Below are 25,529 nucleotides of genomic sequence, written 5' to 3'. Positions count from 1 at the left end.
TGATCTTGCCACTATGTGGCAACCTTACATAAGGTTTCAAATTTCACAACATGGACCCTAGAACTTGTTTTATGAAACTAAACAAATATATTTTCTTATATCTAAAATGCATGATTTACTTTTTTTCTTTATACTTCTTCCAATTATAGTCATATAATTATCAGGGGGAAAGTAACTATATTTTTGAAGATGTTCATTTTCTTTAAGAATTTATAGTGACCTATAAAATTTAAATACATAAATAACTTATCTATTACATTTATAATCTTGCTTTTTGTAAAACTCTTTTGAATTAGTTAATTTTAAAATGGAGCTATTAATTTTAAAGCTCTAAGTGAACAATACTGATTATAGAAAAGACTTAAAAGTTAACCACATAATTTACCTGTCATGTTATTTATCCTGTCACTATTCACATAAATATTCACTGAGTATTTTATGGCTATGTAATCAGGTTCAGTAAATGTTTCATTTGAACTTGAATTTATGCATTGATGTTAAGTATTCTTATATTTATACATATATATGAATTATAAATGTCATAACTTTGGAACTATGATACAATAAGCTTATAATTAGTTTATCTGGCATTCTTTTATTTTGTTAAAATTGTATGGAAAATACATAAATTTTTCAAGTCCAAATATAAAATGATTTTTTAAAATTTTGATTTTCCAATCCAATAGCTACTTCTCCTTTAGAGTAAATAAAAAAGAAGCATCATTTTACTTACTAATTTAATTTTTAACCCCTTTTGCTCTAGAAAAGACCTGAGACACTTTACCAAATAATACGTATTTATAACATATCATTTTCTACCTCTCCAATGGTGATACCTGTTATGCAGATTTTTTTTTTTTCAAGAACTTTTGACATCTTCTTTGAGTCATTTTCTGTCAACTATTCATCAATTCTCCCTGTCAGAGCCGCTATCTAAGTTTAAGTTTCTTTAACTTTCTAATTCTGGTATTGCCACTGACATAACTTAGCTCTTTTTCTAATTAAAAATAAGAGTTAAAATTATAATTCAGGTAGAAGATTTTGCATACCTGTTTTGAATTTATAAATATCATATAAATTGTTCAGAGACTTTGCCACAACTGGAACTCTAGGCTCAATTTTTTTCATTTCTTATTCTGTGACTCTGAGTCAGTGATTAAGCCTCTCTAAGTTTCATATTTCCCCATTGGTAAAATTTTATTAGTAATTCACCTACTTCATTAGTTACTTCATTGTGTTTGCAACATGGGTTACTTCATAGTATTTTTGTGAGAATTCAATGAGAGAATGCCTGTAAAGTGCTTGGCACAAGATCTGGCAAATTGTAAGTGGTTTATTATTAATACTTTTTATAGTAGAGCAATCATTCTTCATTGAAAATTCCAGAAGATTTTACCAGATAGTTTTGTCTGGTTACAGATCTCATTTTTCATGATTTATATTTTGCACTGCTTGCTGTACTGAACCTAGTCTGAGACAAAAGATTCTAGGTATTTCCTCGGTGAGGAAAATGGAGAGGTGATAAATAGTCAACATTTTATTGAATGCCTGTTTGGCAAGCATTGGGCCTAATGTTTTTCTTATATTTCTCAGTCGATCTTCATAGCAATTCTCTGTGGAGCATATATTATTGTGATTGTCTCAGTTTACAAGATGAAGAAACAGCATTTGAAAGGTTAAGTAGCTTATCCAAAGTCATATAACTTGCTGGTGGTAGAGGATTTGAAACCAAGGTGGTTTAATTGTAGAGCCTGTGGTCTTCACCACTTCAGTTTCCAATCCATTGGCTGGTACTCATGTCTATATCTATTTAAATAATCTCCCTCCCATTACATGCAACACTTTTAGACAGCAGTTGAACAGCAGCTCTACTCCTAACTTATTCTATATCTTGTTTAATGAACTTTGTAAAAATTTCATTCACTTTTGGTTGTGCTGGGTCTTTGATGTGTTCAGGCTTCCTCTAGTTCAGGTGGTGGGGTGGTGGGGCTACTCTTCACTGTGATGCATGCACTTCTCATTGCAGTGGCTTCTCTAGTTGTGAAGCAGAGGATTTAGGCATAGGGACTTCGGCAGTTACGGCCTGAGGGCTCTAGAGCATGTGCTCAGTAACTGTTTATTTGCCCCACGGCATACTGGAATCTTCCCAGACCAGGATCAAACACATGTCCTCTGCACTGGCAGGCAGATTCTTCTCCACTGTAACAACAGGGAATTTTTATGTTCACTCAAAATTATCGAAATTACTTTATTCTCCCTATACTTTTAGCAAACTTTTTGTACATAGTAAGTCAAGTCTACAGAGTTTCAGGTGGTTCTTAATGATCGCCTTTAGCAAGATAGGTTATATGTGTGTTTGCAGGTGTGCGGCCATGCATTTGTTCTGACTGCATAGACAACATTCAAAAAAGACAGATTTTTTTTACCCTAAGGCTAAAAGGAAATATTAATTCTACTGAAAAATGTGTTTAAATTTGAAACACATATATCTCATACTAGAAGGTATTATGAATTTGAACAGATATTTTGCTTCTGTGTGTGTGAAAAGAGAGTAACAATAATAAAAAGGAAGTCATTATTTTTCTTTTAATTTCATTGGTTCTCTGTCATTGTCAAGCAAGAAGGTAATCATTGTCCAGAGTAATAGGGTAACAGATATCTGTGGAAAAGGAGCATTAGATCACAATCCAGGCAAATAAATCAAATTAGATCTGAAGGAACAGCGCAGAAGACCAAGCACGCACAGTGCGATGATGTGAGCTCTAACGTGATGGTTCTAAACCAGGAACAGTTTTTCCCCCCAGGGAAATTGGGTCATACTTGGGGACATTTTTGGTTGTCACAGCTGAGGGGAGTTGTTGTATTATTGGCACCTGTCTAGCATGGGTGCTGCTAAATGTCCCAAAATGATGAGGACTATCCACAACAGGAAATTATCTTGACCAGACTGTCCATCGGGTCAAAGTTGAGAAATGTTCTTCTCAAGGGAAATTAAAAAAAAAAAAAGACAATAAAAGGACTGAAAAGTCTTAAGCATGGTATATTGGAAACAAGGAGAAGTTATATTATTTTGAACAAATGAGAGTGCTGAAGACAAAGAATTATAAGATATATAAAGATATATGAATCATTTTTAAAAATAGGTTGAATGTATTTTGTGAATTTAAGACTCTGAAATTCTGATGAATGGTGGCAGAAAGAAATATGTAAAAATTCCCCTGACATAGTTCTATAACCTACAGACAACTCAAAGTGTTGGTTACCTCTGCCCACATTGTTTCTATACTAACATTAATTAATTGGAAAAGAGAATTCTATCATACCTCATCCTGTATGAATTTCCTCAAACTCCCTTTCACTACCCTAAAAAGCCTACTTATAGCATGTTTTACATTTTGCCATTTTCCCCCAGTAAACATGGAGGTAGGTAGGTTCCTGTGCTCACTAGATGTATCTATACTTAGGTTGGCTTTTTCTGTATCATCACACTTCCATGGTAGAGATCATGCCAACTAGTTATTCTCTAACAGAGAGTTCCACAGTCTAATCTTTAGGAAGCATTTGTTAAAGATCATGCTCAGTTCAGTTCATTCGCTCATTCATGTCCAGCTCTTTGCAACGCTATGGACTGCAGCATGCCTGGCTTCCCTGTCCATCACCAACTGTCGGAACTTACTCAATCTCATGTTCATCCAGTCGATGATGCCATCCAACCATCTCATCCTCTGTCATACCTTTCTCCTCCTGCCTTCAATCTTTCCCAGCATCAGGGACTTTTCTAATGAGTCATTTCTTCACATCAGGTGGCCAAAGTATTTGAGCTTCAGCTTCAGTATCAGCCCTTGCAATGAATATTCAGGACTGATTTCCTTTAGGATTGACTGGTTTGATAGCCTTGCAGTCCAAGGGACTCTCGAGAGTCTTCTCTAACACCACAGTTCAAAAGCATCAATTCTTTGGTGCTCAGCTGTCTCATATCTGTACATGATTACTGGAAAAATCATAGCTTTGACTAGATAGACCTTTGTTGGCAAAGTAATAAATAGAATTAAGCATACATGGCTGCAAGTTTTTATTCTTCAGAAATGCATTGGCTTGGAAAAATTTCCAAAAATTCATTCAAAATTAAAATCTCATTTGTTTTACGTAAAACTCCTTGCATACTTAACAATCACTGGAGTAATTATTCTGGTTCTTTATGCTTGCAAAATATACTGTGTATATAGAAATACATATATAAAATAAAAGCGAAAATAAGCATAAACTTTTGGTGTCTTAGGAATTTTATTTTACATTTTCATGTTGTTGATTTTGATGTTTTATTTATTATATCACACTAGAAATACACTATTTTGTCATTAGCTATCATATTCCCAAAAATAAAACTAACTTTTTTAAAATCTAGTTTTTAAAAACAGAACATTGCCTAAAGATCTAGAATTCTGTTGTGGTTTTGCCCTTGACAAATTATATGACCTTCAGCAAAGCAGTCTCTTTGAGCCTCAGGCTTCTCATCTGTCATACGAGGAAGTTGGGCCCAGCAGAAATTTTGAGAAAGAGCCACAGAAGGCTTTTAGCAGCAGAATTCTTTTCCAAAGAAAAGTTAAATTTAAATTAGAACTCAAATAAATATCCAAGGTGAAGTTAAAATTACTCTGACTGAAGAAATTGTATGCACAATTTCTGAGAATCTGTTTGTGAGAATTTCACATTTGTAGGAGCCCAAAAACCTAACCATAGGGTCTCACATCTTCCTATCCCAAAACACATCTTGTTCTGATCCCTTCTTTCTGCCAAGCAATCCATGAAGGTTTTGGAACCCTAAGGCTGCTGCTGCTGCTGCTGCTAAGTCACTTCAGTTGTGTCCGACTCTGTGCGACCCCATAGACGTCAGCCCACCAGGCTCCCCCGTCTCTGGGATTCTCCAGGCAAGAACACTGGAGTGGGTTGCCATTTCCTTCTCCACCCTAAGGCTAATGGAAAGCAATTCAAAACCATACAAATTAAGCAATGTTTCAAGTTTTCTTTCAACTCTAAAATATGGGTGCTAAACCTAAGGCTTTCATGGTTTTGTCCATCATTTAAAATGCTTAGTAGACATTTCCTTCCATGTGAGTTTTAATTTAAAATGATCCAATTGATCAAAATTGAACTCTTCAGCCATCAGAATAGCCAAATTTAGGGATAGTCAATGTTCCATTGATCCTATAAGTTCTGGGCAACATCTTAGTAGTTGTCCTAAATGATTTCCCTAATATATTTAAGTGTGTATAGTTGTTATGACAATACTCATTTTCATAAATTTTTTGTAAGCCCTATCTTTTCAAGTGTTTTTTTTAACATTCAAGCAAATTTAGGGCTGATACGTTACTTAAAATAACACTAACTTGAATATGTTAATTATACCATGTGTGAAAATGAAAATTTTGTAATTAAGATAATGGCCTTACTTTTTTGGAGATTCAACTTAATGTTTTAAGAAATGAATTATAAATTTTTTAAGGGTTCATCACTAGATAGACACATGACACATAACTTGATACATGGATAAAAGCAAATATGGCAAGAAGTTTATAATTGTTGAATCTAATTGGTTAGTATATGGGTGGCCATTGTACTATTATATTTTCTTATGCTTGAGTGTTTAAATAAGTTAAAATTTAAATAAGAAAATAATAACAAAATTGTATTTTTCCTGTGGTGAGAAAATATCCACTGTTGCCTACTAAACTATGAACCTAAATTCAAATGTTTGATCCATGAAGTACTACTTTGGCAGCAGCTTAACTTGGTGAAAATAGGTTAACTATTGAGCCTTCTTGGTTGTTGTGGTTGTCTGGTCATTAAGTTATGTTTGACTCTTTTGTGACTCCATGAACTGTACCCCACCAGGGCTACATTCTCTGTACTTGGAATTTCCCAGGCAAGAATACCAGAGTAGGTTGCCATTTCCTTCTCCAGGGGATCGTCCCAATCCAAAGAATGAACCTGGGTCTTCTGCTTGGCAGGAGGATTCTTTACCACTGAGCCACCTGGGAAGTCTTCTACCAGTAGCTTAAATTAAAATCTCAAATTCCTTATCCATAAAATAGAAAGATTAACTATATCTCCCTGAACATTATACAAATTACATAAGAAAATATATTTAAAGTAGCTAGCACATTGCCAAGCATCTAGCCTAGTGTGTGTGTGTGTGCTCAGTCATGTCTGACTCTTTGTGACCCTACAGACTGTCGACCACCAGGCTCCACTGTCCATGGGATCCTCCAGGCAAGGATACTGGAGTGGGTTGTCATTTCCTCCTCCAGGGGAACTTCCTGGCCTGGGAAATGAACCTGAGTTTCCTGCATCTCCTGCATTGGCAGGCAGAATCTTTACCACTAAGCCAAGCATCTAAAGAGCCTTTAATAAGTTAGACCAAACATTAGTAGTTCACAGTAGCAGCAGCAATGGCGGTAGTAATAGTTGAGGTTGTACTAGCATTCTTAACAGTGGTATTAGCCGCAGCAGGAGTATCCTATTAGCAGCAACAGTGGTAGCAATAGTCGTGGTTGTAGTAACGGGAGTGTTGTGTCCTCATCTCTAAAACAAAGTTAAGAATAGTGCCTCTCTCCCAGGGTGGTGGTTGTAAATGAATTTGCACATGCAAAGTATTTGTATTAGCCTCTGGCACCTATAAAACCCTTACTAAATATTTGTTGTTGTGTTGATAATGGTGGTGTTAAAGTTTGCAGTTGCATCTGATGAGTTTTCTACAGTTATCCCTTCTTTAACCTAGCAAGCCAAAAGTAAAAAAGAAAAATATTTTTCATAGATATAGCATGTTTCATACATATTTATTAATTTTCCTTATAGGCTTCTAGAATATTCTCTTTAAAGACTATGTTTTTGTCCAACCTCCTATATTTGTCTCTTCATTCTGAACTTCAGTGGAACAAGAGAGATGTTTCTATAGAGACATTGTGAGTTCTAAGCTTTATTCAGGCCTTGTATATACATATGATTTAGCATATTTCTTTGTTCATTAGGGTTAATTGAATTTGTTAATACAACTTAGTAATTCAGAATCATTTATACTACAGGAATGATTTTTCAAAGTTAGTTCATGGGAGAGGGGGAAGGAAGGAATGGGCATTTATATTTTGGAAGTCTTTTGACTTAAACTTGGGAAATTTCTCAGCGGTAAACCACATATACACTTTGGAACATCCTTGAGCTGTGCTATCACAATTTCCAGTATGTGATTCAACCCTCCTCATATGAAGGGAAGCATTTTGTAATTCAGCCAAGCAGTGGTTTGTAGTGAAAATATAGAGAGCATTTGTATCTAATTTGCGGCTAGAATGTGCTGAGAGCCATGATCTTTACTTGCTTTGTAAGCGTTCTGTCAACCACTGAGAACCTCAACTTCTCCTGAGGTATGGAAAGTGCTAGCACCATTTATAAAAACTTCAGCAAAGCTTTTGTACATATGCAACTCAATTGGAAGTGATATAGTATATTTTTTCTTTGCTTTCCTTTTGAGGTGTTTCAATGCCTCACCTTCACCAAAAATAGACCAAATGAGAATAAATGCTAAAGTACCTTATTATTGCTTTATGTGAGTAGACCTATCACTAGCTACCTAAGTTCTAATGTTTAAAACAGGGCTGATGCTTAAAATGAGTTTAGCATTAAACTTTTAGAATAGTTTAAAAGTTTTTAAGGAGTTAATTCTAAAAGATTCAGTAAGTATAACTTTAATATGATATTTTAAGATGTAAAATAGTTTGTGTTTTTCATTGCATGTGAAAAGTATAAAAAAGTATGACCACATTATTCCTCTCAGAATTAAGTAGAGTGAATATTAGAAGCAATATGCTTCAAACTGAGATTTTGGGAGGAACTTATAGCAATTTCATTAAAAGATTATTAGGTATATAGCGTTCAAGTATTTTACACAGGGTAGTTATGGTTCCACAATTTTTTAAAATTTTTTTGCCTTCATTTTTTATTATAAGGTGGATTTAAAAAATAATAATTTCTGAAGTGTTTCATTTTTTTTAAATTCTAGTCTAATCACATAGCTCATTGAAATAGCCAGAGTTTAACAACAGGATTATCTTTCATTAGATACATGAAGCAACCAAAGTAGTGAGTTCACATAATAAAAGCATATAATAGAGCTAAGTGCTTTTCACTTCATGCAAACATTATTCTTTCTCAAATATAGCTATTATCTTGTGTCATAATAGTGTTAAACTGTTTTATTTAATATATTTACATTACTGAATATTTAGTGTCAAAATTCAGTCTATTAAGGATGTAAAAGTATATCAGTCTGTTTTATAAATATATAGTAATTAATTATTTTTATTTTACTATAGTTACTTTACATTATTTTTTCTCACTAGAATTTTCTTGAAAAACATGTGCCAGTTAGGCTCTATGATGGCTCAAGAAAAACTCTTCTATTATTACCTTCCCCATATACACAATTTTACTCTGTATTTACTTCAAATATTTTTTAAAAGAGTTATAAATAATAAAATAATATTTCTTTACTTCTTCTCTTAGATGAATTCTACTTATTAGGAATATGAGGAGTTGGTTATGAGGAATTGGCCAACTACAAAGTTAGGCAAGTCCCCAAGGCAATCTTCAGTTCTGAAACCAACTACAAGTTCCAAGAGTTGCCAAAACCACCCTAGCTTTGATTTTCTAGAATTCCCTGAAAGCTATTATGCTCATGATTACAATGTATTACCTGAATCCTGCTGCTACTGTTTAGTCACTAAGTTATGTCTGACTCTTTGCTACCCCATGGAATAACATGCAGATTAAAATCAGCCAAGGGAAGAAGTGCATGGGGTAGAGTCCAGAAGATGTACCAAACATAGAGCCTCCATTGTTCTCTCCCCATGGAGTCAAGATGCATTACTGTATCGCTTTGGTGTGTGGCAGTATGCACAGAGTGTGGCCAACCAGGGAGTATTTCCTGAGCTTTGATGTCCAGAGATTTAGTTGGGGCTTAATCATATCAGCATTGATTGATTGCCCAAATATAATAGTTAATCTCAATCTCTAAATTGATGGTTACTATATGACTCAAAGCCGCTACTTGGAGAAGGCAATGGCAACCCACCCAAGTACTCTTGCCTGGAAAATCCCATGGATGGAGGAGGCTGGTAGGCTGCAGTCCGTGGGGTCGCTAAGAGTCGGACACAACTGAGCAACTTCACTTTCACTTTTCACTTTCATGCACTGGAGAAGGAAATGGCAACCCACTCCAGTGTTCTTGCCTGGAGAATCCCAGGGACGGGGGAGTCTGCTGGGCTGCCGTCTATAGGGTCACACAGAGTTGGACATGACTGAAGTGATTTAGCAGCAGCAGCAGCAAAGCCACTACTAGAGGTCACAATGTTCATCTTTTGGGCATGGCCAGCCCCTACTCTAAAACTACACAGTTGCAGCTTACAGCCACCCTAAATCACATGATTAGAACTATTTAGTATGACCCAAGATAATCAGGCAAAGAAAGATACTAGAGATTACCTTCCAGAAGCTGAGGGAAAGGCAAACCTCTGTTTGTAAATTTGTGATTTGCATTACAAATTTTGAATCTGTAAAGGCTTAATTTTTTTTTTCTTTTTTGGTAAAGGCTTAATTCTTTACAACAGATAATTGTCATTGTTGTCTAGTTGTTAAGTCATGTCTGACTCTTTAGACCCCATGGACTACAGCCTGCCAGGCTCCTCTGTCCACCAGATTTTCCAGGCAAGAATAATGGAATGGGTTGCCATTTCCTTTCCCAGGGGATCTTCCCAACTCAGGAACTAAACCTGTGTCTCCTGCAATATAGGCAAATTCTTTACCACTGTGCCACCAGGGTAGCCTCTAACACAGATATGGGTGGTTGTAAAACTTAGAGGTGTCCATTTTCTTATATGTCAACTGCATTCTTTCCTCTATAAATTTACATGTTATTCCTAAAATGTTTATATTTATTCATGAAATTAGTTTACAAATAATTTGAAATATATTATTACTTGACAGTTGATCTCATGTGTATGGACAGCAACAGTTGTTCTTGGTTCAGCTATTTTATCTTATAATATGATCATTATCTTACCTGAAAAATCACATGAAATTACTAAAAGAATTTATTAAAAACATTGTAGATAATAACTCTTTTAATTCATTTATGCAATATTTATTTGCTGAATTCCTCTTATATGTTAGATATCACAATATGTAATTTCTATATAAGAATAAAGAAGTCCTAAGTTGTTTCTCAAAGAATTACAGTTTAGTAGAAGAAATTTGTCCCATCACTTCATGGGAAGTAGATGGGGAAACGGTGGAAGCTGTGTCAGACTTTATTTTTTGGGGCTCCAAAATCACTAAAGATGGTGATTGCAGCATGAAATTAAAAGATGCTTACTCCTTGGAAGGAAAGTTATGACCAACCTAGATAGCATATTAAAAAGCAGAGACATTACTTTGCCAACCAAGTTTCGTCTAGTCAAGGCTGTGGTTTTTCCAGTGGTCATGTATGGGTGTGAGAGTTGGACTGTGAAGAAAGCTGAGCGCCGAAAAATTGATGTTTTTGAACTGTGGTGTTGGAGAAGACTCTTGAGAGTCCCTTGGACTGCAAGGAGATTAACCAGTTCATCCTAAAGAAGATCAGTCCTGGGTGTTCATTGGAAGGACTGATGCTGAAGCTGAACCTCCGATACTTTGGCCACCTCATGCGAAGAGTTGACTCATTGGAAAAGACCCTGATGCTGGGAGGGATTGGGGGCAGGAGGAGAAGGGGATGACGGAGGATGAGATGGCTGGATGGCATCACCAACTCGATGGACATAAGTTTGAGTAAACTCAGGGAGTTGGTAATGGACTGGGAGGCCTGGCGTGCTGCAATTCATGGGGTCTCAAGGAGTCGGATACGACTGAGCGACTGAACAGAACTGAACTGAACTGAGAAGAAATTAAAAGCTAAACAATTAGAGTAGAAAGGAATAGTTACAATGAAAATATACAAGGAACAACTCCCTGACTGGGACTTTGAATTCCAGAGGAGAAAGGAACAGTTAACAACTTGAAGCTATCCAAGTGATAGAAGTGGGAAATGAGAGAATCCAGGCAATGGAAACAATATGTAAACACAGGTCTGCAGAAAAGAGAACACACAGTAAAGTGTAAGTTACTGGGGCCCAGGAAGTAGGAACGGAAGTAGCAAGAATGTGTACTTCATCCTGACACCAAAGTAAGTCTCATCATGTGCTTACAAAATGCTGCAGTTGTGATGGACTGTATGAATTTGCTACCCTAACTCTGCTTGTAGCTAAAAAGTAAGTACATATTATCTCAAGATCCAATGTCAGAAGTCTTAATAAGCATGCCAACTTGTTCATTCAGATGATGTACTTTTGGTCTTCTGTTCCTGGCACTGCTGTGCTGGTCCTAGAGATATAGCATATACAGCTCTACATGAGTAACACAGGGATACAAGGCTGAATAAAATAGGAAAGGTTTTTCCTTCAGGGAAACCAACTTTAATCATATAATTGATTAATTATATACAATTAATTATTATACTATTAATAATTGTATAAATATTTTACTGAAATGAGATATATAATTTCACATTAAGTAAATTGTGCTGTAGCAAAACATAACAACAGAAAGTAGAAAGACTCCCTTAGGGAAATGATTTGAACTGATTCTGGTGGGGGAGGGTAAGTGTTATTTTGGTGAAGGTGGGGAGAGGGTAGGATATAAGGGGACCAAATCCAGGAGAGGAAACAATTGGAGAACAAGAGATAAGAGATAACAAGATACATTAAGCCCTAAAAAGGGAATGTTCTGGAAAGCAGAGTGTAAGTGAAATGGTGGCACTTGGTGAGCTGGAATATTGGACAGAATTTAGAGAATGGATCCAGGTTGACCATCATACCACTTACAGCTTTTATTCCAAGAAGGGGAATATTTTTAAAGATTTTTGTTTGTTTTTATAGAAAGGGATGATTTGATCATATTTGCATTTTTAAAAGGTCACTGTGGGAGCCAAGTGGAGAAGAGAATAAATGGGACTAGGGTGGAGGTCATGACCAAACAGGATATAGTAGTTCAATGATTGATATCGATAGCTTGGACAAAGGCAGAGGAATGGTGATGAAGAGAACGGAATAAATTCAATAATTCATATGATGGAACTGAAACTGAAGAAGAGGAAGGGTTGAGAATTTTCTCAAAATTTCTGGAAAATGTGCTATCACAGATGACAAGAAAAGTTGAGTTTTGGGGGAAGGAAGGTCAAATGCTATCAGAAATCATGCAAAATGAGTTTAAGAAGCAGGAACCAGCTTGAAATGGATTGAGGAGTAAGAGGTAAATAAATGGCAAAAGCTAAAAATAGGAAGTCCGGTTTTGATGATTAGGTATGGTCAGGATGCACGCAATCATATAAGAATTAAGCAGCTTAACATAAGGAAAGAAGAATAGTTGATCGTTTCTAGAGGAAATAAGAAAGAGCTGTGAGAAGTAAGATATGGGACCGGGAACAAGTACCAACAAGATGGCAGGGGACTGGGAGAAGTAAAGGTCACCGAGAAATCCTTAATAAAAGTATGACCGATAGGACTCTTAAGAATAGAAATAGTATTGGATGATAATTGCTGTACTTTGTGGGATACAACCAGTTCCTTGAACTTCAACTCTCCTGTAAACCTACTTTACTAGGGGAAACTTTGTGTTAGTAGATTTCAAGGCAAAATAGAGAAAGGGCTGGTCCAAGGCTCCTAAGTATGGCAAAAAATAAATGGATAAGAGAACAGAGGGAAAGAAACCCCCTACCTTAGGAATGCAAAGAAATCTTGAAATCTGGATTTTTACCCAATTTAGACCTCAAGGAGCAGGAAGATCTACAACTAACATGAAGTTGTTTTATCTCTAGCTATGTTTTTACTGAAACTGGCCAACCGCAAGGAATAAGGTGTGTGGCCACTGACCAGATATTTTATGGAGATAGTAGTATTCTGTTACAATCAACTGAATCAATCTGTTCAGATTATAACTAAATTCTTAATTAATCTTATTAATCAAGCAAGGATTGCAACCCAAATACTTTCTAAGACAGCAGGAAATTTAATATATAAAGGGCCCACTGGCAGAACAAATGGTGAAGCAGAGTATTCATTTTACATACAGTCATTAAATAATCAAAATTTAAAATTAGCAAGTATGGCATATAAAAGAAACAATGCCTTCATGAAAAATTGACTTAACCATTAGTTTTTCATCCTTTTATCTATCTCGCTATCTATGATTGCAATAGTAAATCAATATTTTTGATTCACAGGAAAACCAAATGTCTGTTTAAAAACTGAATTTTCCATATTTATCTCTTGGAGATAATGAGCATGGACTATGTTATACTTCTCCTACCAAACAAAGTAACTGTAGTTAAATTACTTGGATGCTCTGTCTCACTTTTATCTTTAATAAAATGTGCTAGGACTCATCTCATAGTACTGTCCATAGCAGAGAATGGAATGAGAAAAGCTGTACAGAGGAGACTTTTGATAAATATGAGCTATTTTTAGAAATTGCATTGAAATGGTACCTTATCATTCACAAGCAAAATTCCTTTAAGCCTCTTTCAAAAAATATATGTTAAACACTATTCTAAGCACTGGGCGTAGAGCAGTGAACAAGACAAAAGTCCTTCCACACATGGAGGTTTTATTTTGGCCCAAACGGAACATGTTAGTAGAAATGTCCATTTTAACGTTTTCTACACACTTTCATTATCATTGTAAAATGAACTGTGACACATCTTGAAATTAATAATTCTTCTTAGCCGAAGAGCATATATGTGTCCTCATTGATATTCAACATCAATATCAAGTTACATCCTGTGGGTTTTTTCAAAAGGACCTCTGATTATAAGAATAATAGGATGCTAAAGACATTAGAGCTAAAATGGACCTTAAGTAATTCACTCTATTTTTTGCTTCAGATACAGAAGCCCAGAGTTTAAGTAACATAAGAACACACTGTCAGTTAGCACATCCAAAACAGATGCCTTTTAATGGTTTCATTTCGGTAGGGAAAAATGTACCTCTCACATCCTAAATACCACTTAATTGGTGAAAAAGTTACTGATTTGAATGACTGCTGGTTTTGCCGACAGCTGGATTCCAATGGGGAGCTGCTCATCCGCAACGCCCAGCTGAAACACGCTGGGAGGTACACGTGCACCGCTCAGACAATTGTAGACAATTCTTCAGCCTCTGCTGACCTTGTTGTGCGAGGTAAGAGTTTCGACATTTTAGAATCCTAAAACCAAAGCTATTTGACTTGCATAAATATGTATAATTTTCTGGTAACTCTGGTACGAATTCTTATATATTTAGAGTCTCGATCTTTGAGAACAGCTCTTCACCCATGCCTAAGACTGATTTCTGCCAGACAAGTAGTAAACAAAACTGATTTTGTTTGTTTTACTAACTACATATCGTCTAGAAACTTATACCACATACCTCCTACTAAATGTTTGTGCTTTTAAACCTAGTACTTACCAGAAGTTCTCAGTTTCTGCTAATGCTTTTCATGTTTGAGCAGCGTGTTTCCTTTTTTAATCTTTTATGGAAAACAATATACTGATGATGTTTATTATAACCTCAATTTTTTTAAAATTAATTAGTTTATTTAATTGGAGGCTAATTACTTTACAATATTGTAGTGGTTTTGCCATACACTGACATGAATCAGCCATGGGTGTACATGTGTCCCCATCCTGAACCCCCTCCCACCTCCCTCCCCATCCCATCCCTCAGGGTCATCCCAGTGCACCAGCCCTGAGCACCCTGTCTCATGCACTGAACCTGGGCTGGCGACCTGTTTCACATATGATAATATACATGTTTCAATGCTTTTCTCTCAAATCATCCCACCTGTGCCGTCTCCCACAGAGTCCATAGGACTATTCTTCACATCTGTGTCTCTTTTGCTGTTTCCCATATAGGGTCATTGTTACTATCTTTCTAAATTCCATATATATGCATTAGTATACTGTATTGGTGTTTTTCTTCTGACTTACTTCACTCTGTATAATATATAACCTCAATTGTTAACACATTTGCCACTATCATCTTAGAATAAAAAATGTTTTGTACAGGTATCACGTTTCTATTTGTTGCTGATTTTCAGACCTGAGCTTTTGTTCTTATAAATGATTGAGAATGTGCTTGGATACATGCTTATTGAAAATCCCACCACTTTGCTACTGATTTCTGCTGTATAGCTGTGAGGCCAGCTCAAAACATGCCTCACTTTATTTAAAATTATTCATCTGCTCTTCACTCATTCACTAAAAGAATTGAAGACCATTCCTTTTAGCTAAGCACCTGAGAAGTTCCATACTGTGTGATGACTTCGCCTGTTTAGCTTGTGAATCTCTCTCCATTCTTGCTGACCAACTAGTCCACAGAAATATCCTAAGATTTTTACCTCTATTCCTTGGTTCACAACATTCCTTCCACATACTGTTTTCATTGCTTGTTGCCCAAATCTTATCCATCCTTCAAGGTGAGGTGAAAGTTGCTCAGTCGTGTCTGACTCTTTGCAACCCCATGGACTGTATAGTGCGTGAAATTCTCCAGGCCAGAATACTGGAGTGGGTAGCCTTTCCCTTCTCCAGGGGATTTTCCCAACCCAGGGATTGAATCCAGGTCTCCCACATTGCAGGCAGATTCTTTACCAGCTGAGTCACAAGGGAAGCCGTCCATCCTTCAAAGATTGGCTTAGCCTCCAACTAAAAAAAAAAAAAAAAAGTACAAAACTCATGAGTCATTTTTTTGATGCCCCAAATATTAACCCTCTTTTCTAAACTCCATAACAATTACTATTTTCCCTAATGAGTTTTATAGCAATTTAAGTTGTGAAATTCACATATGCATTTTTGTTAGTAATAATATTTAGTAAGCTGCAGAATTCTATTTCATAGCTTCATAGTTCTCTTTTTCCCACTGTCTCAAGGCATGTTAAAATTTTTATTTTTTCACACTTTACATACTAAAATATTTATTGACCATTTTTATTGTACTTTTCAACAGTTTTTGTATAATCAGATAAATTATTAGTAAATGAGATGATACACATGGTTTGTAATATTACCCATACTAAATCCAGATCAAAAATATAATTTCACTCAATCTCATACATGTCCTGCATTTTCCTCTAGAGCAAAGGTAGTATGGAGTTCCCCAGTCTCAGTCAGAAAATATTGAAAACCCTTTTATTCCAGTTAAATATATTCTTCAGTAGAGTATTAGAAGTCTAGCTGAAATTTCTTTATCCAAATAAACCTAGGTATTTATTACACACAACCCTTATTGAAAATTAATTAAACTCCAAGGCTACAAAATGTTCAACTAAATAAAGTTCATTTAGGTTCAGTATTTCCATTAAGAGTATTTTATTTTCTTGGACAAGTCTGAGAGTTATTTGGGAGAGGAATTATTCACTGTTTTTTGTAGTCAGACCACTTGCTGCTAAGCCTCTTCCAAGGATAGCCTAAGTTTGCATTCAGTTGACTTTGTTTGCATGTTAAATGATTATCATTAGCATTGCAATAGGTGTGCTAAGTCACTTCCCTCGTGTCCAGCTTTTTGTGACCCTATGGACTGCAGCCTGCCACTGCACTGCAGACTGCACTTTTTCCACGGGATTCTCCAGGCAAGAATACTGGAGTGGGTTGCCAGGCTCTCCTCTGGGGATTCTTCCTGACCCAGGGATCGAACTTGTGTCTCTTACGTCTCTTGGAATTGGCAGGCGAGTTCTTTACCACTAGCACCACCTGGGAAGTCCTATCACAATAGGGGTTATATTATAATGTATGTACATCAGTGTCTTCATATAACTTAGATGTTTTTGTTGTTTAATCACTAAGTCATGCTATACTCTTTGCAGCCCCATGGACGGTAGCCCACCAGGCACCTCTGTCCATGGGATTTCCCAGGCAAAAATACTAGAGCGGGTTGCCATTTCCTTCTCCAGGGCATCTTTCTAACCCAGAGATCGAACCCCTGTCTCCTGAATTGACAGGCAGTTTCTTTATAGATGAGCCATCAACATTGCAGTAAACTCCTGGTATGCAGAGGGAAGCATAAGTTTTGCAGATATAGTGGAAGAATATTAATAATCTTGACCACTCCTACTAAGTAATTAATAATCATCATAGTGTGTATTTTTCATAAAAGTAAAAACCAGTGTAAAAATATATAGCAGTTATTATGTGAAAATATATTTTTTTACTTCTAAAGCCTTTTAGTTCTAACAAAAATCACTTTAAACAATGGGAACTGAGTTCCTGCACTATAACAGAATGTAGAAAAAACGATAGCCTGGTGGGTTACAGTCCATGCGTTGCAAAGAGTCAGACACAACTGAGCGACTTAAGCACAGCACATACAGATAAAAAATATTGCTTAGCGCTGATGAAAGCTGTAATATATATAATGTAAGCTATAATTATTCTCCAAATTTTATTTCTAATAAGAAGTTCATTTTACATCAATAAAAATTTGATATTCAAATAGTCAGATGCATTTCTGCATAGCTTATGTCGAAAATATATATAAAGTAGACCTTCAAATATGATTTATATATTTATACATGGAATATAAAATTAAGGTTTTCTTTATTTCTTATAGTAATGATGAGTAATGACATAGTATGACTTTAGTAATATAATTTACCCACCTCATTATGTTTTTTTATTTAGTCTAGGAAATCATAACCTGGAATCCATGGATAGGCTTCAAGCGGCCTATGGATCTCCTGAAGTTAAATGGAAAATTCCATGAATATCTAGATTGTCCTGGGGAGAGAATTTATCACTTTCATTAAATTTCCACAGCCAGCAAAGACCCAAAAAGCCGCTTTTAGCTAAAAGACCAAGGAATTTAATCTATTATTCTTTTTATCCCATCTAGACCAAGATTTTCAAAAAAGAAAACAAAAGGGATTATTTTTCACCTCATGCTAATAAAAAACTAATGAATTTTGTGTAGTGAGGTCTAATAGCACATTTAGATTATAAATTGCTTTCAAACTCAAATTTTCAAGAATATATCTTTCTATAAATATATTAACCATGCTGTATATTAGATAATATATAAGAGCTTGCCAAATCTGATGTAAATTAATGTCCAACAGCTTAGATGGTAAAGAATCTGCCAGCAATGCAGGAGATCCTGGTTTGATCCCCTTGGTCAGGGAGATCCCTTGGAGAAGGGAATGACTACCCACTCCAGCATTTTGCCTGGGGAATTCCATGGACAGAAGAGCCTGGTGGGCTACACTCCATGGAGTCACAGAGTTGGACACAACCAAGTGACTAATGAACATACACAGTGCTAATTCACACTCAGATATCACTGATTTGAACTGAAGTTTCTAAAATTATGAGAATGTCTGTGCTGTGAGAGGGACAGTGAACAGATTAGAGGGGAAAGTCATTTCCTTTTATGATCACTGAGAAAAATATTTGACAGTATATCCATCTTAGTACATAAACTATTATGCCTTATCAGAAGGCTTAAACAAAAGTAGAAATATTCAGGGATAATTTGGACAACGTGGATCTTTTAGCCTATGTTCTCTTGCAGTAAATGAATACATAGTGAAAATTTTGTATCTCCCTTATATTCTGTGTATGTGTGTGTGTGTGTGTGTGTTTGCAAGCTTGAATGGGTGGTTGTGCATGTAAAGCCTGATGAAAGTAATTTGTATAAGAGTGAAAAATGTATTTTAAGCTTGTGCCTTTCATCATCATTTTTAAATTGAGTTGAAAATGGAGGCAGTGAATTAGTTAAATATGAATGTTTCTAAATATAAAACTGAAATTAAATATAGAAAAACTTATAGCTGAAGGAAAATGTAATATTAGATCTGCTTTTGTAGGACTTTTTTACCCAGAGATAACTCACTTCCCCACTTATCCATTTAATGTGTGGTAGAACTGAGAAATAAAGAAGACAATAGCAATTGTTGTCAACTGAAAACAATTTATAGAAAATGGCCCAATAATCAAATATAAACCATTGTCATTTTGTAGCAGTCATAAATGTTTACATGTAAAAACCTGTAGGACTCTAATTGCTTTACCCACTAGTTAAGTCCACAGATGCTCAAGAAAAAGAGACCATAAAAGTGACACATTGCCAATTTCTCCAGTTACACAATTTCAAGTTATGAGGTAGTACTGGCCATGTAATTTTCACTTTTAATGTCCAAAACTGCATTTTATACTAGTTCTTCCTTTCAGTTTGGAAATATTTCTCTTAGTATTTCTATAGTGTAGACATTATTCTTGTAAAAGCAACCTTTATTTAAACAATGTTGTCCTGGAAGTCCAATATATAGAATTCAAGCTGCCCTGATTGAAAGAAATGAAAACTTTTTTTTTTTTTTTTTTTGGCAAAATGTTCACTCACTATTCTAAAAACTCACTAGAAACACAAAACATTTTAGATAAATCAATAAACATTCTTCATCACAGCCTTGGCAAACGTAAAGGAATACTGTCTCTGAAATAGTGAGCATTCAACACAGCCTTTAAGATTCCAACAAATTTAGATAAACCAAATATTGAACTATATAAAAAATGACAAGCCATAAAAATGAATCAGGGAGGATTAAAAACAAAACAATAAAGTCTAGAGTCCATCAAGTACTCTAATCATCAGAATAAGAATAAAAATAATCATGCCTAAATCTTTAGATAAATAAGAGAGGAAATGATAAAAATTAGTTGGAAATAAGATACTATGAAATGAAGTAGTTTGGGGGAAAAAAGAACTACAAACAATAAACAGTCATTGGAAATTTAAAATAAATCATTGGATGGGTTAAATAACAATTAGAGACAAATTAAGAAAAGATTAGGGACAGCATTCATGGCAGTTTTCTTCATGATAGTCCAACACTGGAAACAAATGCTCTTAAACACATGAATGGTTAAACAAACTGTGGAATACTATTCAGCAATAAGAAGAATAATCTATTAATGTGTGCCATTTGGATATATCTCAAGTGAATGCTGCATGCTGCTGCTGCTGCTAAGTCGCTTCAGTTGTGTCCAACTCTGTGCGACCCCATAGACAGCAGCCCACCAGGCTCCGCCTTCCCTGGGATTCTCCAGGCAAGAACACTGGAGTGGGTTGCCATTTCCTTCTCCAATGCAGGAAAGTGAAAAGTGAAAGTAAGGTCCCTCAGTCATGTTCAACTCTTCGCGACCCCATGGACTGCAGGCTACCAGGCTCCTCCAACCATGGGATTTTCCAGGCAAGAGTACTGGAGTGGGTCGCCATTGCCTTCTCCGGAATGCTACATGGAAAGCAGCCAATTTGTATACTCTATGATTCCATTTATTTAGCATTTTTGAAATGACAAAATTATAGAGATAGAGACTAGATTAAGTCTCTATTATAGAGACTTATATTATAGAGATATAGAGACATATATCTCTATATATGTCTCTATATACAGAGACAAAATTATAGAGATAGAGACTAGATTATCAGTTTTTATGACTTAAAGATATTAGATGAAGGGGAGTAGCTGTAGCCATAAAAATGTAGTGCAGGGAATCCTTATAATGAGATTATTCTATATCTTAACTGTGGTCATGGTTACTGAAGTCTACACATGTGATAAAACTAGAAGTTTCTTAGAAATAAACAAGCACACAGACACACAAACTAGTGAAATCTGTACTACAAGGTTGATGGATAATATCAATGTCAATTTTCTGGTTGTGTTAATATATTTATTTAGGCAAACTGCTATGGTGAGTAAATGAATGAAGCATATTCAGGACTTTCCTTCATTAATATTCACAATTGCATGTGAATCTATAATTATCTCTAAAATTTTTAACAAAAAAAATCAATAAACATAAAACACACTTACAATATAAAGAAAATACCTATATGCTGGCTCTTTTTTCAAAAATAGCATAACAATACTAGGAAACGTAGATCACAGCATACCCAGAAGTAATGTTGAAACAAGTGGCAGCTACTAAACTTCCTTCTGCGAAGTTGATCCAAGCCTGGGAAGGAACAAGGGGGGCTGCAGCTTTGGGACCGAGGTTGAATTACCAAAGGCATAGAGGAGGATGTGTTGCCTGCTGCTTTACCCAGAACCCTCCTTCACTCTTTTCCCCTGTGCATTACTGTATTCTCTTCAAGTGAGTATTGGATATATCTTTAAAGAATGTCATTATGGAGGGCATCAAATTATAGCATTCCAGGGTAGCCAAATGTTTAAACCTGGCCTGAGTTGGCAAGTCTCTTTTCTTAATAAAACCACATGATGCTTGTGATGAAGTGGTCTTTAAATGGTTTTCAGAAATTATTGTTCTAGAGAATACATGGAAAATGGTTTGAAAGTCATATTGTTTTGTTTATGGAATGGATAAAGAACATTAGAAATGTGTTTCAGAAAGATAATAAGAGCCTCCTTCCTGCCACTTTATCCTTGGCAAACCAAATAGAAGTCTATCAACAAATAATTGAGAAAACAGTTATGAATATTTGGCTAGAAGTCAAGGAAGGGAGCTCTGATCTAAGGACAGGAATGTTATGGGAATGGAAGAAGGCAGTGCAGATAGTGAGAAAAGAGTTAACTCCAGGTGGTTTTCCCTCACCCTCGTATAATTTTAGCACAACTGCACTTTAAGCACTAAATCACACCACGGAAGATAGTCAGCTTCAAAAACTCTAAAATTAATCAAGAACCACTCAACCTATGTATCGACAGTAAGTAAAAAAATAGATACAAAATAAGATGAATATTCCCCAGCTAGAGCTAATATAAAATGATATGATAAAAATATAACTAATATAAAAATGAAGATAATTTTATAAGAGATTGTAATACCATTCTTGGTATTATGACATTTAAAGTAATTTGTAGGTAATTTTAGTGAATTCTTTTTCTATTAGAGCACACACTGACATCAATTTAAAATCATGTATTAGTGAAAGAGGCAATTTCAGAATAAAACTTTAAAACACAGGCATGTATGATATAGCCAAGGGGATTTAGAACTCAAACAACCACAGATTGCTTAATAGCTAAAAGACCTTTATAGTCTAAAATTATTTTTAGTTAAAAAAAGAACCAGCTATTGGACTTCAAATATTTTTAGGCTTCTTATATAAGAAACCAAATTAAGATGACTGATACAAATTTCCATTTTGTTGTTGTTTTTGTAATAAAGGTTGTACTTAGTAGGTCCCAAAAAAGTGTAGTTCAGGTCGCTTCATCAAGTAAGTTTTGGTGCACATCAACAGCCCTGTTATTTTTAGCAAAATATGTTTCTAGAGGACTTAATACTTTAGAGTTTAAAAAAAAAAGTGTCATTTATAAGGAAAGGTTTCTCAGGATTCATTTGACAGCACTTTTGGGAACATTTATGTGCTTGCCAAATTTAAATTCTCTTTTATGAGTGTACTTTTGGACAACATTCAAAAATGGGCCGTAAAATTAGGTCACCAAAGCAAGAAATTAGGCTTTGACGTCTGTGTTTTACTACTTTCCATGGTATTTCTGCTGTATCATAAATATCCTTGGTAGTGCTACCAACTGTTAGCACCTTCCCGACACCTGGCTGAACATGATGTTTGTCATAAAAATTGCAAAAATAGAAAATGCAGTCATGATTATTCTTTTCATATCTGCCCCTGCCCCACTTTTACATCTTAAATACCATATTAAACAACATTTCTTAATACAAGGCTGAGATTAAAAAACAAACAAAAGATAAAAAGACTTTGATTCTCTGAAGCTTTTAGTCTGATTCTTAATACTAACCTATGCTATGTGAAATTTGGAAATGTTTTGGAAAAAGAATAACTAAAGTTAAAGTGGATAATACAAAACTATGCTAACCGTTGCATCCCCAAATCAAGTTTGTATTGTTATATTAGAAGCTTACATGCATAGTTTTATGTGGATTTTTATTTAGACAAGAATATTAAGTGTGTGCATGTGTGTGCATGTTTCTACTTTATTTCTAATGCCAAAATACAGTTGCAGAATGGAGATGGATGTAAGTAAGATGTCATCTTTATTTGATGTAATCCCCTGAAGTTTTTATTACTTGGCCTAATGACAACAGTTACCAGATTCTTTCTTAAGGAGGTCATTTTGGTTGATGACTAACTCACTTTTAAATTCTGTGTTGGTTAAGTTAAGCTAATATGGTCAAATAAATAACCTGCTGGAAGCTGTCAATATAATTTTTAGTCTGAATGATATTGCTGTATTTTAAACAATCATAATAGTTGGCTAAGTCTTTTCTACAGAAAATGCCCTTGGGTATTTATTATTTCCAGATGTTCTGTTAGCAGAGTTCATATCCAAAGCATATTCTCTTTGCTATTCAGACAAACTTAATTTTGAACCATTTACTTGGAGATGTTGTTCCAGATTCATTAGTACTCTTTCTTAAAAAAAATATGAAATAAACGTTTCCTTTGTCTGAGATAAAAGGGCTCTAGTGGCCCTATTAATGGAAAATCATGCACTAAAATTACATTTTTTTTTCCTTCTGACTCCTTCAGAGTAGCTACATGAAAGATCTGCATTTATCTTAAAGCTGGAATATACAATTTCAAATCTAGAATTAGTCCTAGAGGTCATCTAGACAGTTCCCATCCATTTTTACTACAAAATTCAGATTTCGAGAGAGAGACTTGCCTTGAATTACCCATGTATTTTGTGACAATTATCTTGGAACCTCAATTCAATTTTCTGATAATAGACATCTTTCAGATAGTAGGAATAAATAAAATCTATAGTTAATTTCTAAAACTTTTGTAGCTAAGGCTTTAAAATTTTAATACTTTAATACTCTAAAACATTCAATAATTAATTTGGTATAGTAGCCAGAAGTCTACCAAGTCTGTTGTAGAATTGCTGCTACAAAAGTTACCGATTGCAGTTGTGCTACAAAGTTACTTTCCCATTATTGTCCAGCACATGCTAATAAATAGTGGTTGCAGTTTTAAGCATCAAGGGAAAAATAAAGCCAAAGACATTTATTTTAAAAGGTTGAATTACCTCCTTTTGGGTTATTTAGTGTTGTATTTGTATGGTTAACTCAGGGACCTTGGCTATTTGTGAAAGCAGAAGGACAATGAGACTGCCGTCATGTTAAAAGTTAGTGGAACTCTTGGTGTTTAATCAGGATTTAGACTTCTGCAGTATCTGGCATAAATATTCACACTGTGTTCAAGAATTCCTATATTCAAATTATTAAATAACCAAATGTGGATTTATGTTCAAAATTATTATTTAAGCATGGCATGCCTTAATTAATTCAAACAGACTTTTACATTAATCAATTTAATAACTATAAAATTAGGAAGGACAGATTAAAAAGTTTCATGTGGTATACACCCAAAGTTAGACAGACATAAAATTGTGCACACACTTACCACCCTTCACCCGCTAACACACTCACTCTTAGTGAAGACATCCAGAAAAGAGATTCACTTATATAGGCAGAAAGATGTGTCCAGATCATCATTGCCAAATCAAGGAGAATAGTTGAGGTAGTTTTTCAAGTATTTGGGTCAGAAAAACACACATTTACCTCAGATACTTGGATAATTGCCTTTGCTTTCCACTTGCTTTGGCCAAGAAAATTTGCCACAGAGACAGACTAAAGATTCCATCTCATCAGTCCTTGTAGGCTGAGACAGGGAAATGGCCCTCCCTGCCCACAATGGCTGGAACAACACTGACCAGGCGCCATTCAGAGGCATCCTGACCCCACTTGGCTCTACACCACAGTAATACATCTATTAATAGCGAAGACTGCCCAGAAATTAAGCTTTCTCATTTCCATTGAGAATCAACTAAATCACAAGCTACTAAGGGCCAGTTCTCCATAACTGTTAATTACTAAAGCTGAAATAATAAGCTGAAATGCATATTTGTTTATAATAAATGCAGAATTTAGAAGTAGCTTGATTGTTTCAAAGCTAGAACTTACTAGTAGTTCTATTTATAAAAGCTCTAGTAAAAATAGCAGCTTTGCTAAATACTGCTAAAGTTACAAAGTACGGTAATAATTTGAAACTTTATTTTTCAATGTCGGTTCAATGTATATTGACATAAATTCAAGGAAATGTTCAATTATATCAACAAAATATGTAGTTCTTTCAGAATGAGTTATGATACTTTAAACTTTAAGATGAATCTTGGAAGTGATTTAGTTTAACCCTTCATTTTACAAATTCAAAAATCAAAACATAACAATATGAGGGTTATAAACTGGTAGATGACACTATGAAGGATGCACTGATATAAATTTAATTACTTTTTTTTTCCTCATTGAAGTACTGTAAGAGAAGTTTCATTGCAGGATTTCTTCTTTTCTTCAATTAATTGTTCTCTTTGTCTAATAAGCTAACTGGTCAGGTTTTGGCAAACTGGAATTTATTCTTTGCTATAGTGGGTTTATA

The 25,529-nt window shown here is 35.1% G+C and overlaps 1 protein-coding gene across 3 annotated transcripts in view; it reads left to right on the top strand.

Moving 5' to 3' along the window:
- CNTN1 (contactin 1) overlaps nucleotides 1–25,529 on the top strand; it is a 403,973-nt gene that overhangs the window by 270,663 nt on the left and 107,781 nt on the right. For all 3 annotated transcript variants that reach the window (XM_061129827.1, XM_061129819.1, XM_061129837.1), the window contains exon 15: nucleotides 14,177–14,297. In XM_061129827.1, coding sequence (XP_060985810.1) covers nucleotides 14,177–14,297 — 121 coding nt within the window. The remainder of the gene's footprint in view (nucleotides 1–14,176; nucleotides 14,298–25,529) is intronic.

This window comes from Dama dama, chromosome 3 (assembly GCF_033118175.1).
Source record: "Dama dama isolate Ldn47 chromosome 3, ASM3311817v1, whole genome shotgun sequence".
In the NCBI taxonomy this organism is placed as follows: domain Eukaryota; kingdom Metazoa; phylum Chordata; class Mammalia; order Artiodactyla; family Cervidae; genus Dama; species Dama dama.
Note: the sequence above shows the minus strand (reverse complement) of the source record. Positions and strands in the feature narration are given on the sequence as shown.